Source organism: Gavialis gangeticus, unplaced genomic scaffold (genome assembly GCF_001723915.1).
Source record: "Gavialis gangeticus isolate Ggan-Ray unplaced genomic scaffold, GavGan_comp1, whole genome shotgun sequence".
Lineage (NCBI taxonomy): Eukaryota > Metazoa > Chordata > Crocodylia > Gavialidae > Gavialis > Gavialis gangeticus.
This window is the reverse complement of record NW_017728998.1, coordinates 39,365,766-39,380,936: the sequence shown is the minus strand read 5'-3', so window position 1 is coordinate 39,380,936 and position 15,171 is coordinate 39,365,766. Positions and strand designations below refer to the sequence as shown.

At 41.7% G+C, this 15,171-nt stretch overlaps 1 protein-coding gene across 2 annotated transcripts in view; it reads right to left on the bottom strand.

Annotated features, from left to right (window-relative positions):
• Nucleotides 1-15,171, bottom strand: part of LPCAT2 (lysophosphatidylcholine acyltransferase 2) — a 65,186-nt gene that overhangs the window by 42,453 nt on the left and 7,562 nt on the right. For both annotated transcript variants that reach the window (XR_002095433.1, XM_019505733.1), the window contains exons 2-4: nt 7,700-7,839; nt 5,592-5,809; nt 1,685-1,797 (exon numbers count right to left, since the gene is read on the bottom strand). Coding sequence is in view for 1 of the 2 variants with exons in the window: in XM_019505733.1 (XP_019361278.1) it covers nt 1,685-1,797; nt 5,592-5,809; nt 7,700-7,839 (471 nt within the window). In the remaining variant the exon portion in view is untranslated. The remainder of the gene's footprint in view (nt 1-1,684; nt 1,798-5,591; nt 5,810-7,699; nt 7,840-15,171) is intronic.

The window sequence follows — 15,171 nt, the reverse complement described above, 5'->3', positions numbered from 1 at the left end:
CTTGTTTTAAAAATGTGGAGACAAAATTTTCCACAAATTCTGTCGAAGAGCATTGGAGTAGTAGTTCAGGCATGGGAGTAGGCACTAGGAACATGAAGGGTATGTACAGACGTTACACTGAGAAGTCTGGAAGATTAGATAGGGCAAAAAATGACTGGCCTGATCTAACATTAGTTCACTTGAGGGGAGCACTAAATTAGATCAGGTGTGGGTTAGAGGAGTTCCCAAACTGACAGAATATGTCCCACCAATTTTTTTATGATCAAATGGGAAAAGAAAACCATGTGGCCAATGCATAGGATCAGAAGTCAGAGAGCCTGGGATACATGTTGTAACCTAGAAATCTCCAAGGCTGTTCTAATTTAGGCCACAACCCTAAGCAGCCCCTGACACCCAAAAGATTCTTTTTGTATAAAACCACCTCTGTATCCTTTCTCTCGAGTGGAGGGCTGACAAACCTGGGCCATGTTCTGTCTTCTTACATGAAATCATTTTTAAGTATGTAAAAAATAACCACACTGGCTCACTCACGTCACTTTCTAAGCACAATGTTATTAGAAGGCTGTCCTAGACTTGATATATTTATTTGTTTAAAATACTTGTGTGACAGACAAACACTTGACAAACAGGGAAATAATGAAGGAAGCCATAAACATTTATAAGGTAGCTCTAAGTATGTGTTCATAAGCCAAATTTAAGAAGTCTAAATTCTATCTAAAGAGCTTTGTATAAGTGTGTGGTGAAATGAAAATAAGTTTAGGAAATTCTATGCTGAGGAGAAAGTGCCTGCCACAGTATCTGTGAAGCTGCTCCTCCAACACTGTTTTTCTACAGAAAAGCCTGACATTCAGAGGACTCTACATCAGCTTTCTAGTCTGGGTCCCCTGAAAGAAGTACTAGAAGCACAAAACCCAGCTTGGTGCTGAAGACTTACCTAAAGCAAGTTAGAGAACACAGCCAAGACCAGGCTCAACTTGGGGAAAGTTGGTGAAGTGGCTTCCAAGATACAGGTAAAGCTATATGCCTATTTAGGGTTTGTCTTCACTGCATCATTAGCTTGAGGTATAATCCAGAGTTCTACCACTAATGTGACTCCTATCCACACACAGATAAGTGGTGGTTTAAGCTTGAATGAGCCAACCCTTCATGGGGCCTGGGGACAGCCTGAGTCCTACTAATACTAGTGCTAAAAAGGCAGTGGACACAGAGTACCTTAGGTTACAACGACTCTTCAAATATTAATTCAGTCACTGTGCACGAAGCATTATTTTACAGGGTGAAAGCGCTCACTGGAGCTAGCCTAAGCTGAGTGAAGAAACTCAAGTGTCCAAACTGGAGCCAACTGCTGCAGTGAAGACAACCCCAAGTTTCAAGGGGTGATTGATACGCTTAGATCCTGAAGTGGGAAAAAAGAAACAACCTTACAGTCCTTTGCACACATTTGTAATAAGCTGTGAGTAAGTTCTGATTTTAAAAATAATTCCTTAGTAACTCAAGGGTAATCATCTTGGAAACCCCCTTTCCTTTTCTAAAGGCTGTGATACACCCGAAGTCAGGCACACTCTCTTCTAGCTTTAGTGTTATAGCTACAAATATATACCCAAATGAAAAGACCTTTGATACTTAAACTTCATAGTTTACTTGGAAAGATGCCACTGTGCAGAACTGACTAAGCTCATTTCACCTGTGGCCATTGGCCTGCTGATGTTGCTCGTTTTGTTATTTCATTGATTGTATTTCTTCGAGAATCAGGGTCTTGACGTGATACCAGTACAGGCTGAAGGGAACTTAAAATTCCTGTGAAAGAGAGATTCAAGTTACTCATATCATATTAGCACCTGAGATCAAGGCATCATTTTAACAGGCACTTTATAACTAGGCCTGTGCGAATAGGGAAGTATTCGATTTAGATTCGGGCAATTCAGAGAACAGTGATTTGATTTGGAGATTTAGATCACTGTCCTGAATTGATTTGGCTGAATCAGCTTCAGAAGAGATTCAGTGATTCGGACCGGCCTGGGAGAGGAAGGCACAGCTGGGCAGCTGCAGGTTCTCCTACGGCTCCTCCCCCTGTGCCTGCCTCTCTCTGGGCAGGGGGAACTGTGGGAGAAGCCCCCAGGGTTGCCCTGCCCAGCCCCAGCCTCCTGGCACTTAAGAAAAAAAAAGGCTCCACACTTACCAGCTGTACAAGGACTGTGGGGGCTCTGGGCACTCATGGCAGAGCCCCCCATGCAGCCCCCACTCCCCAATCACCCTCCCCCTCCCATCTGGCCCCTGCACCTGGCCCCAGCTGTCCGGGAATCAAAAAAAAAAAAACAAACAAAAAAGAAACCTGCACTCACCGGCATTAGCAGTGGCTGTGGGGGCTCTGGAGCCATGTGGCAGAGCCCCCACACACATCCCCCATTCCCCAATCTCCCCCCTCACCTGGCACCAGCATCCTGGCAATTAAAATGAAAAGCCATGCACTCACCAGCTCTGGCAGTGGCAAATGGGGCCTCTGGGCACTCATGGCAGAACACCTCTGTGCAGTGTGGGGCAAAGGGTGGAAGTGGGGATCACCCACCCCCTGGCACTCGCACAGCAGCTACCCCATGGTGCGGGTGCAGTGCAGCTCAGCAGGGTGTCATGCACTGTCTGGGAGCTGGGGCCACTGGGGCTGAGTACTGTCATGCTCCAGCTGACATGTGGAGCTGCCCCAGCTCCCGGGCAAGGCGCAGCGCCCTGCTGAACTGTGCTGCACCTGCACAATGTGACAGCTGCCATGTGGGTGCCAGGCCGGGGGGGGCGATCCCCCACCACTGCCCCATGCTGCATGGGGGCGGCTTTGTCATGAGCCCTCAGAGGCCCCCAATCGCTGATGCCAAAACCAGTGAGTGCAGGGCTGCTTTTGTTTTTTTAGTGCCGGGATGCTGGACCGGACAGGGGATGGGGCTGGGCAGGGCAGCCATGGGGGCTTCTTCTGTGGCTCCTCCAGCTGTGTCTGCCTCTGCCCTGGTGGGAGGAGCTGCGGGGGCTCTGTGCTGCTGCTGCTTACCCAGGTGGCAGATGCAAGCACAGTCTGGTCCAGGTGGCAGCAGGGTATAGCCCCTGCTCCCAGTGCTGATGTGGGCATGGCAGCACTGGGAGTGGGGGTTATGCCCTGCTGCCACTTGCCCCTTCCACCCAGAGCACTCACATCCCGCCCCCACCCCAGCTAGGCAAGAAGCCGTGCCCACATCCCGTGTCCCCCTGCCCCCGTCCCCAAGTAACATCCCCCCCGCTACGGCTGGGAACCTTTTCTGAAGCTTTTCCAAATCAATTCGGATGCTTCAAATTGATTCAGAACTTTTAACTGGTCTCCCAATTCGATTCCAATTCAGAGATTCAGCCCCTGAGGTGAGCCAAATCTCCTCCGAATCCAATCAGCTACTGAAGCTTTGCACAGCCCTATTTATAACCATGTATTTAGAGAGAGGCCCTCACTTGAACAGTATCCGGGATAAAAAGATCAGACAAAAGATGGCAGGAAAATGAAATAAATATTCCTGTCCTCTATTTTATTGGAGGGGGGGGGACAGAAATTAAAGGCTGACCACAGAAGAGGTTTGTGACAGGCAGAAACTGAATCCAGATTTACCAAGGCTTGGTCCAGTACTTGAACCATAAGACTCTCCTTCCTGCCATGAGAATTTAAAAAATACTTGTTTTAAAAGACATTGATAGTATAACTGCATTTTGTAAATTCTCTTGCATTGTTTTGTAGGGTTTTGGCTTTGAGATACATAGCTTATGAAGAACACTGTAGCCTTCAAGCCAATTCCCTTGGGAAAAAAAAGGAAGTGCTGTTATACAAGACATCAGTAAAAAAGGCTATAGCATGTGTCCAACTGCAGAAATAAAATGGGTTGGATATTTTATTCTGTATTAATGTGGGGGTGGAAGAACCAGAGGATGGAAAGGTAAAAAGTGCTATTTCTTTCTTTTATAAAGTTTCCTGATACGAGAGAGAGAAGACTTGAGCGAACTCCAAGAGTTTAATCACAGAAAGCAGTACAGGAAGCATAATTTCCTTAATTAAGGCCTGTTTTGCACTTTTTCCAGTAACATTCCCTAACTACTTGACGTCCAAAATAATTTATATATTTGTGAATCAGACCCTTTGATACACCCATTTTCTCCCTCCCCAGAGGGAGGACATTTTTCCTGAGAAAAGGCATTTGTTGCTACAGAACAAACTCCTGTTTAACAAAAAAATGAAGTTTCTGGTTGTAGGAATTGTGAAGGCAGCCTTTTCAATGGGAAGCAGGTTTAACCAATGCTGTGTCCCCTTTCAGCACGTGAAGACACCAGAAAGAAGGTCTAAAATCTGGCTCCTCACAACTGGAGGAGCCAAAATTGGGGTGGAAAGCAGGGAGAAAGAATTCAGCCTCTGACTCTACAATATGGCCCTTTCTAGCCTGTGGGCCAAAGGGCTCTCATTGCAACTTTCTGGTCCTATAAATGAGTTGAGAATCTACATAGCAACTTTCAACTTCACTGCTTCCTCAAAGTCTCCTTAGCACAGTAACATGCAAGGAGTCTCTGAGGAACAAGCCACTTCCATGTCAAATTCCCTCTGCATGGGCTCCTTAGCTCCAGTCCTGTTGGAAGACAGCATTTCCTCTATCCTAATGGGACTGATCATCCTAAACGTTCTGTCTCCCTAGTTACTTTCCCAAAAAGGAGCCTGAAAATTCCAAGATGATTAAAATCAGAGTGATTTAATAATTTTAAGAGCTATTTTTGTGCATCTTAACTGAATTCCAATTTTCATCCAAATACAGCTTGACACAAGTCATAGTTAAAAAGGAATCATAATTAGAAAGCATCATTCAATAATTTCTAATGTAATAAAGCAAAACATGAAAAACCTGAATACATGAAAGTTATTATGTTATGTTAGATACAAGAGAAACTTGTTATGTCACTTATGAGATGAATTGATCATGTATTCAAATGAAGACATTAGTTCTGGTTTAAAGTGATTCAGTGGCAATAACTTGCTACAAGATTCACTTACTGACATGGGAGCCTATGTTCTATTGACTTTCAAAGACACTAACACATATAAGTGTGTCCTTTCAAAGGTATCTTAAGTGCCCAGAGAGGTATCTTAAGTAGGTACTTCCTGGGATTTTAAAAGTGCATAAGCAAGTCAGGTGCCTAATTCATATTGATTTCAAATGGAATTTCATGTCTAGTAGCTGTAATAGATACTACAAGGTCTCTCTCAACACTTAGGTGCTTTAAATCAGTGTTTCTCAACGCATTCAAAAATTGTACAGGTGGAACTTCAACTCACTGCCCGATCAAAAAAAAATCAAAGTTGTTTGCACTTCAAACAGATGACTCAACTGATATCTCAGACAGTGGGGTTTTATTTTTATCATGGTGGGACCGGGGTTTTTTGACAAAATGGTTGGTGGGATGTAAGGTGCAAAAGGTTGAGAACTGCTGCTTTAAATACTTAAAAACCTGGCCCTCAGTCACTTTTGAAAATGAAACTTGAACTCCTCAGTGGGAGGACTCTGATAATTGTATCCCATGTCAAATGATACCACTTTACTTACTGCCAAAGATTGGGGCCACCAGGTTCTCTGGTCTGGATACCATTGAAGGCAGGCCAGCCAAGACACAGACTATCCCATCAAAGAAGCTTGAGTGTGGAGCTACAGCAAAGATGGGGGCCTCCAACGGACTTGCTACTTTCCCCTTCACTGTAACTTGGAAGCCCATCAAAAAGAACATGGAACGTCCTAGGCCCTTGAGGACGATTTGAATCATTCTCCTTTAAACGGAAAAAGCAACAGCATATATAAGTTCATTACCTTCCTTAGTCACCAAGGACATTGTTTTCTTCACACTGTTAAAACTAAAATAAAATCATAAGAATAGGGTTTCTTTGGTTGTACAGTAGAGGACCCTGAGATAAGCAGCACTAGTTAGAAAGAAACAGACTTTAGTGTCTTTTTGTATTGTAAACAGTAATTATGAATTCCAGTTTGAATCAAAAGTAGTCACTGAAACAACTTCAATCCTACATTTTTAAACAATCAGATTTAATAAAGAACCCCCAGTTAGGATGGAAAAGAGATAAGGTTCCTCTACCCAGGAATTCTGACCTATTTCCTGATCTCGCTGCAATTCACTTCCTGTTGGTTTTCACTCTCTAGTGTTATTCAGTTGCAGAAGGAGGAAGAACCTGGAATGCATCCAAGGACTGAAAGACCAGGGACTAAACCAAGAATCCCTCATTGTAATGGACACAGCTATGAAACAGTGCTTGGAATTGCAAACTTCAACTTGCTACAGTTGCTACAGCTATTTTTATAGTAGTGTTGTAGTGGTAACAACAAATACTACCAACTATATCCTGCTTCTCAAGATGTGTGCGTTACATGAACACAGCACTTATATATATTTATATATATATTTCTGTCACCATCATTCTCAGAAGTTCCAAGGCTATTTGTGAACTGTTCTCCATGAGCAGTGGAGGATGGCAGTGGCTGCATGTGGGGCGGAAGGGGGAGGGGGAGGTGGCGGCAGCCACACAGAGCAGGTGGTGGGTGATGGTAGCAGTTGCCATGTGCAAGCTTTCTCCGCATCTTGATGGCTGGCCAGAAATTCTAGTTAATACAGTATTCCAACTACTAGAATACTGGTTAACACAGCTTTTACTGTAGTTATCTTCTTAACTAAACTAGTTTAACAAGGTGTTTGTTGAATCAAGTTTAAAAGCACACGTCAACTTGGTCTGTCTCCATAGATAAAGTTTCTGATATTTGCAAGACTGCAGAAATCTCATTAATTTTGTTTCAAACATGTGAAGCAGACATTCCCCACAATACATTTGAAATATTTCTTTGATATTACAAATAACTAAAGATAATTCTCAAAAAGAAGGCAAGGAAAAGAGAAACAAAACTATTTACGTTTGGAGTTAGCATCAAAGAATCACAGAAAAATAGGGCTGGAAAAGACCTCAGCAGGTCATTAGATCCAACACCCTGCTCAAAGCAGGATGATCTCAGTCTCAACTACCTCATCCAAGTGTTTAATCTAACCTGCAGTCTCTCTGGGTAGCCTGCTCCTGTGTTTAACCAGTTAAAAAATTATTTTCAATATCCAACCTAAATTTCCCTTGCTGCAGTTTAAGACCATTACTTCTTGGCCTGCACTTTGCAGTCACAAAGGATATTTTATCACTTTGCACTTTAAAAACACCCTTCAGATATTGAAAACCAGTATCAAATCCCGCCTCTGTCTTCCCTTCTGCACACTCTGCAATCCCAATGCTTTTAACCTTTTCTTACAGAAGCGTAACTAGGGTAGGTGACAGCGCCAATTGTCCCAGGTGTTGAGTAGGGGGAGGTGGGAAAAAAAGCAATGGCACAGTCACAACTGGAAGCTAATCTGTGCAGCTGCAGCCCTTGGAAAAAGAGGCATGACAACATGGTCAGGTGCCTTTGAAGTCATGTTTCCTAGGCCTCTAATGATTTTTGTTGCTCTCCATCAGACTCGTCCCCCATCCCCGCAATTTTTTTACATCTTTCTTGAAGTGCCGTGCCCAAAACAGGACACACAATACTCCAGTCCTGAATGGAAGAATTACCAAAGGGAGGAGCTTTTGAATATTGTGATAAAAATTACCAGAAACTTAATAGTAATTTTTTACCTTTTCCATTCCTTGAGTGGTGCAGACCCTCCCGGAGGCTGGGAATAAGTTGCAATTGCTGCAAAAGGCCATGTTAGAAGCAAAATTATTGCAATGCATACGATCCGCAGTGGTAGCAGAATAATTCCCAAAAAGATCATCTGTAAAAAAAGAAAGAAAAAAAAGTATGAAGAAAATGTATCAGAATTCCTTTGAAAATTGATCTGTCAATTACATAGTGTGTACTTTAAATTACTAATGTCAGTACTATGCGATTTAAAAAAAAAAAAAAAATCAGAAATGCATTATGGGTTTCTAACAAGACATGGTGCTTACATAAATGCAAAGGAATACTTCCCACCCCTTCTTGTGGAGCATTTCATAATCAGTGCTTGGACAAGTGCTGCACTAAAAATTCAGATTCCTGGATCCTAATAGGAATGAAATGCCACATGACACTCACTTTTAGGGGACAAATCATACCCAGCCTAAGACTAATAATAAAAGGTTGCTAACAGTCAATGCCCCCATGATTTTCTGCTTATTTTATTTTCTAGTGAGCAAATATCCACACCACAAACCTTGCTGTGAACAGGTTTATTTTGCAGTTTCAGTCTAATCAGAAACACCAAGAACCAAATAGGCCATGATTCCATTTAAGATGGTCCTGCCAACTCGGAGATGAGGCACTGTGCAAGAGGACTTGTCACTAGTGATGTCTCAACTGTACCTGTTGTATAAACAAGGACCAAATTCTATTCCATCAATTAGGCTTGTAAAGGACTTAGGTGCCTAAGTGCAATTATATTCCACCCTGGTCCAATATCTGATAAACAATGGATTCTGATTTTTTTTCCCCTCAGTCTTAATGACAAGATGACTGGGTATTACAGAAGTACATGCATTGATGATTTCCAGGGATGTGAACAGGGTGGAAGAGAATCAGACTTAGGTGTCTAAATGGACTTCGGAACCTAATAGATGGAAAATAATCTGTTCCTAAAGGTCTTCAGTCCCTAAGGTTACTCTGGAATCTTTCACAAGCAAAGTCTTAAAAATATTAAAACATAGATTAATTTGGCTTAAGAATGGTGACAATGCAATCAATATTTTCTCATCACCTTTGAAAATCTCACACAAGTATCTTTGCATTCTTCAGATAACTTTATTTCTCTTAAAGTTTGACAAAATTGTCATCAACATGCTAAAATTCAGTGTACAAGCAACTAAACTAAACTAAAGTGGAAGAGCTATTGAAAAAAAGAGAGGACAACTTGTCATTATACCCAGGAAACCAGTTAATAAGGAGACTCAATATTTATACACCACAATACTCACAAAACTAACTTCTCATTGCCAAATTTTTCTTGGACTCTGCCCTGAACTCTCTCAAACTTGGTAAGAAAATACATTATAAATATCCTAGGAAAACACAGATGGCCTCTTCCACCCATTTAAAAATGGTCCTAAAACTATTCATCCAGTAGCATAATAAAGTGTGTGAGTGTGTGAGAGAGAGAGAGAAGTGGAAATCAACTCTCACTCACTCCTATAGTATTTTGCAAGGTTAGATGTGGTCACACATTAACAGAAACAAATGTTAGGTGCTGGGGCAAATTATGTGAACTCTATTGCAAATAATTTATCACAGTATAACAATATCTTTTTTCATAGAATCATAGAAAATTAGGTTTGGAAGGGACCTCAGGAGGTCATCTAATCCAATCCCCTGCTCAACGCAGGACCATTGCCAACTAGATAATCTCAGCCAGGGCTTTGTCTAGTTGGGTCTTAAAAACCTCCAAGAACGGAGCACACAACCTCTCTGGGTAACTTACCTGTTCCAGTGTTTTATTACCCTTCTAGTTAAAAAGTTTTTCCTAATAACTAACCAAACTTCCCTTGCTGCAGCCATTGCTCCTTGTTCTGTCATGTGCCACCAGAGAACAGTTTAGCTGCATCCTCTTCGGAACCCCCCTTCAGGAAGTTGAAGACTGCTATTATATTCCCTCTCAATCATCTCCTGTCCAGACTAAATAAGCCCAGCTCCCTCAGCCTCTCCCCATAAATCACGTGCCCCAGCCCCCTATCCTTTTTCATTGCCTTCTTCTGGACTCTCTCCAATTTGTCCACATCCTTTCTTTCTGTAGTAGGAGGCCCAAAACTCAATACAATACTCCAGATGTGGCCTCACCAGTGCCAAATAGAGGGGACACAGTGGTCCAGACATGGCCTCACCACTGCTGAGTAGAGGGGACTAATCACTTCCCTAAATCTGCTAGCAACACTCCTACTAATGCAGCCCAGTATGCCATTACCCCTCTTGGTAATAAGGGCACACAGTTGGTTCATATTCATCTTATTGTCTATTGTAACCCCCAGGTCCTTTTCTGCAGAGTTGCTGCCCCCGACCTCTCCCCCACAATCTGTACCAGCACACAGGATTGTTCTATCCTAAGTGCATGACTTTGCACTTAGGATAGAATCCCATGAATCCCATGAGATTTCTTTTGGTTCAATCTTCCAATCTGTTGAGGTCTCTCTGAATCCTAGCCCTACCCTCCAGCATATCTACTATTCTCCCCAGCTTGATATCATCTACAAACTTGCTGAGGGTGCACTGCATCCCATCTTCCAGGTTGTTGATGAAGATATTGAACAAAACCAGTCCTAGAACCAACCCTGGCACATTCCACTTAATACTGGCTCCTAATTAGACATTGAGCCATTGATTACTACCCTTTCAGCCTGACAATCCAGTCAGTTTTTTATCCACCTTACAGTCCATCTATCCAACCTGTACTTTCCTAGCTTGCTTACAAGAATGCTGTGGGAGACCATATCAAAAGCCTTGCTAAAGTCAAGGTATATCATGTCCACTACTCTCTCCACATCCATAGAGCCAGTCATCTCATAACAGAAGGAAATCAAGTTGGTTGAGCATGACTTTCCATTGGTGAATCTATGCTGACTGTTCCTAATAGGGTCGCCATCATAGAGGACAGTCTGGTTGTCCTCTATTGATAAGACACTGGATGCGTTTATGTCCTCTATTTTCCTCTTGAAGAGAAAAATAAGAGGACGTAAAAGGTGTCAGGTTTCATATCAATAGAGGACAGAGTAGCAGAAAACCAGAATGTCCTCTATGATGGCCACCCTGGTTCCTAGTCACCTCCTCCTCCAGGTGCTTAGCAATTAGAGGTGCACCCATAAAGATTTCCTTGGCTGACGTTGATTATTCACCAGGCATATCAACCAATACCAATCTGGTAACTGCCTTACAGGAATGCAGCTGAGCAGTGTGGAAAGCAGTGCCTTGTAGGTAAGTCTGTGGAGGGGAAGGACACTTGAGGACCCCGCAGTGAGACAGGGCGTAGGGGTAGGGGCTGGGTGGTGAATGGGACTCCAGGTCCAGAGCAAGGAGTGGAATGGAGCTGCAGGCAGCTAGTCCAGGGGATCATCATCCCAGCACTTAAAGATGGCAGGGGGGCACTTGAAATCAAACTCATCAAATGGCGGCAGTGGCAGCAGCAAGCAGTGCCTCCAGTTGCTAGAAGTGCAGGAGGCGCTGTGCAACCAGGATGCAACTCCCAGAGCAAAAGTAGCAGGGTGAAAAGCCCTGAGCCCACAGTGGGAAGCCTGCCTCTGCCCCACTCTGGTTAAAAGCATCCTGGTGCTTAAAAATGGTGGTGGTAGAGTTTGAATTACAGCTCTTTTGATGATCTTTAGTTCAAGCGGCCCTGCTGCCATTTTTACATGCCAGGATACTGATCCCCTGGACAAATTGCCCATGGGCTCCATCCCATTCCCCCAGGATCCCATTCATCACTCTGCCCCAGCCCCACTCCCTCCCTCACCTTGGGGGCCTTGATCTCCCCCCGCCCATGCCCTTTCCCTCCCCGACACCCCTTTTCTTCTACAGACCTACCTGCAAGATGCTGTCTGCATTCCTGGCTGGTGCATGCATGTGGCTGCACACATGCACATTGTGTCTGGGAGCCCTGGCTGGAAGGCATGTTTATCAGTACATTAATCCGCTACACTAGCCAAAAATGTCCGATAGCCAATAATGTTAATTTTTCTTTTATCAGTGGTCTCAATCTATTGGTGCACGTTTATTGGCAATAGATGATTTTTGTGCTGCTGTTAACAAGACATGCTGTATTTACACAGTGAACCCATATAAAATCTTGAAGAAGTATCCTAAAGGCTGCTGGTATTAATTGATCAGTTACTGACCTAACTAATCACAATGCAAGATGGGCTTAATTCATTGGTTTGAGTTTTGAAATAATGCTGTAATGATCCTCAACTTTTAACTAGAATCCATTTTGGGGAACACCTCCCTTACCTCCATTTTAAAAAGTTGTACAGAATTAGAAAGTTACACTGCAGCAAGTGCCTTACAGGGGCCAAGCAATTTTTTTATATATTTAATGCTAGAATGGATGCGGCACTGTCTCCATCCTGTAAGCTTTTTTATTTTTAATTTTTTTAATCTGTAGCAAAGAACAGTGTTCCTCCCTTGGAGACAGACCACCTAACTTGATCTTTACAAATGGCTACTTGCTGTTCAGTAAAAGCAAGGGTCCAAACAAGAAAAAACTTCTGAAAAGTAGTTTCCAAATTGCACCGCTTGATTAACACCAAATTACATTATATTGCATCTTTTCTCTCTCATTAAAATGAACTAATAATTACTGGGCATTATGGATATAAAAAGGATTTAAGCATCATTCATCCATTACTCCATATACTATATTGGCAATAATTTTCCTCATGTCTCTCTCACCCGTGTCACCATTTCTTCAGTATTGTCCTAGACCCTCTAGTGCACTCTCTATTGAAAAGTATGTTTACCCTTTTTTGCAGTTCATAGACTGTAGTCAGGAATTGTGGTTGCGTTGTGCTAGTTGCTGAACCACAGACACCTAGCTAAATGAGACAGCTCGCAAAAGCTCTTGTGCCACAGATATGAATGTGCGCCCCAGAGCACAAGAGGAAGCACAATAAAAACGCACAGAATTTGTGAGCCTCACAGCAGTGAGAAGTCTGAAGAAGAGCCATGAAGGATGACAACAAGTCACCTTTGCAGATGCTCAGGAGGAGCCCTCACCACATGTATTAAAGTTCCTGCCTGAAAAACTTTGCATTTGGGGGCCAAAAATGGTCATTGTTTCCTCAAAGAACACATTCCTTATTACTTAGCTGTTATTTCAATATAATGAAGCTATAGCTAGGAAGGAACACAATGTTTCACAGCTTTATTAAAAGGTTTTATATTTAAAGTCAGAAACATGTGGTCTAAGGAAACCTATCTTCTACAGGCTGACATTCAACACGTGAACAATTAGCCTGTAAATAAGTATTATTAGCTGAAGACAAGTCAAAAGGCACACAAGATATTCTACACACCATATAATACAATATTCATACATAGCGGTATATATGGGGTCCAGGAAACTTTAAATCTCTATCTTTCCTCTTTCCCTTTACACTTAATTGTGCCTAACCTATGTTGTGCCCTCAAGTCTTCTGTCCTTCCATATCCTACTGTGCAGCTGATATAGCACAAATTGATTCAACTTTGTCATACAGTGACCCAGAAAGCACATACCTGGCATCAGTATAACCTGCACATGTGCCTAAAAATATATTTATCCAAAAGTCTCTGAAGTCTCTTTTTTTGCTACTTCATTCTTTTATCTTTACAACAGACAAACGCACAAGACTTTCAATTTTACCTTCAGTAATTCAAGCCAAGTGCAAGTAGAGCTTGAGTACTACCAAGACCCAGAACTACGCATTTATATACGTGGTCTGCGAGTGGGGGAGAGGCACTTTAATTAGAGCACCTGGAGTATCTCATGTATCAGTGTTTCTGTGCTGAAAAATGGTGGCGGGGCACTTTAACTACAGTTATTGTGCATCTGTGCATCTAATGAGCTTTAGTTAAAGCACCCCCACCACCACTTAATTTATTACATTAGAGGTAATAAATTTAACGTGCATTAGGAAAAGCACATTAATGAATACATGCCCACTAACCCTTATTTAGACACATAACCCACTGGTCACTGTTTGTTACATTCCCATTTGTGCCCAATTTACAGCAGGTGAGTCTGTTAGTCTGTAGCTCAATAGACAGCAGATTTTAGCTCTGGATTTACTGAATTAATTCTCTACTATGTAAACCAAAATAGAGACTTATACATGGAACACCTGTTCTGAATTAATCTAGGATGTATTATGTCCTCAAGATGCACTTCTCATGTTAGAATTGCTAGAAACAAAAAGATATAGCTACAGATATCAATCAACTTGTGTGCGGTCAGGATGGACTGCTTTAAATACAAGTAACTTACATCAATTTGTTTTTATCATGTTTTACACCAAAAGTGGGAAACCTTTATTCAAATGATCAATTTTAAATTAGTTGCATTTGTACTTTTCAGTCATTTTCATAAAGAAAAGGTGATTCTCCTTGGCGAATAACCAGTAAAACAAATTTATCATAAGTTTACATGCAGTTGCACAACAGTATTTTCAACCTGAAGAATATGCTATTATACACTATAGCTAAATATTCATTTATTCAAATTCTTACCACTCTCAACTTTTTTATTTTAGAAGTGTCATTTACCATATTTTCCTTTTTTAAACCCAAAGTAAATTAATCATTTGTTTAATGTCAAGCTTTATCTTAGTGAAGATTGAAATAAAATAAACTTTGACAAAAATAGCTTTAAAACTTGTTTTCATTTATTAGATAGACCTTATAACTTAGAAGGTGATGAGTACATAATTTTCCCTTATCAAAATTTATAAATCAGTTATTTTACTACTAACTGATTTATGGTGGGATTATTCAACACTTAGCATATTTTTCTGGTCACCACGTCCTATAAATATTTTTAAACTAATAGATCTTGTGATTTCACAACTCGTATTCATAGATCAGAAGAGGAAAACAGGTTTTTCAGCTTTTTCGGCACTCAATTGGAATCTCAACCTTGAGTAAACAGAACTAGATGTGCTGAATAAGCCCCACCTACAGACAGAGTTGATGCTGTCAAAAGCTGATTTAGACTTCAGCAAGTCCAGGTGCTTAGGCAATGATTTCCACCAGTTCAGTGATTCAACTGTGTAAGATTTTGGCAGCAGTTATATAATGCTTGAATATTAGTTAATTAAAATTATTTTAATATTTTTGACTGTTCCTTTACTTTATCATCCTTACTCATTATCTCCACGTTATATTTGATTATAAGATACCAGGGGCAGACTGTCTTGGTAAGGCTTCAGCCTAATGCAGTCTAGCTAGGACCAGAATAGGAATTACTATCCTCTTGAGGTGCTGAACTACTTTAGTACAACACATAGGGTGGCCATCATAGAGGACAGTCCAGTTGTCCTCTATTGATATGAAACTGGACGCCTTCATGTCCTCTATTTTTCTCTTGAAGTTCTTGAAGAGAAAAATAGAGAACATA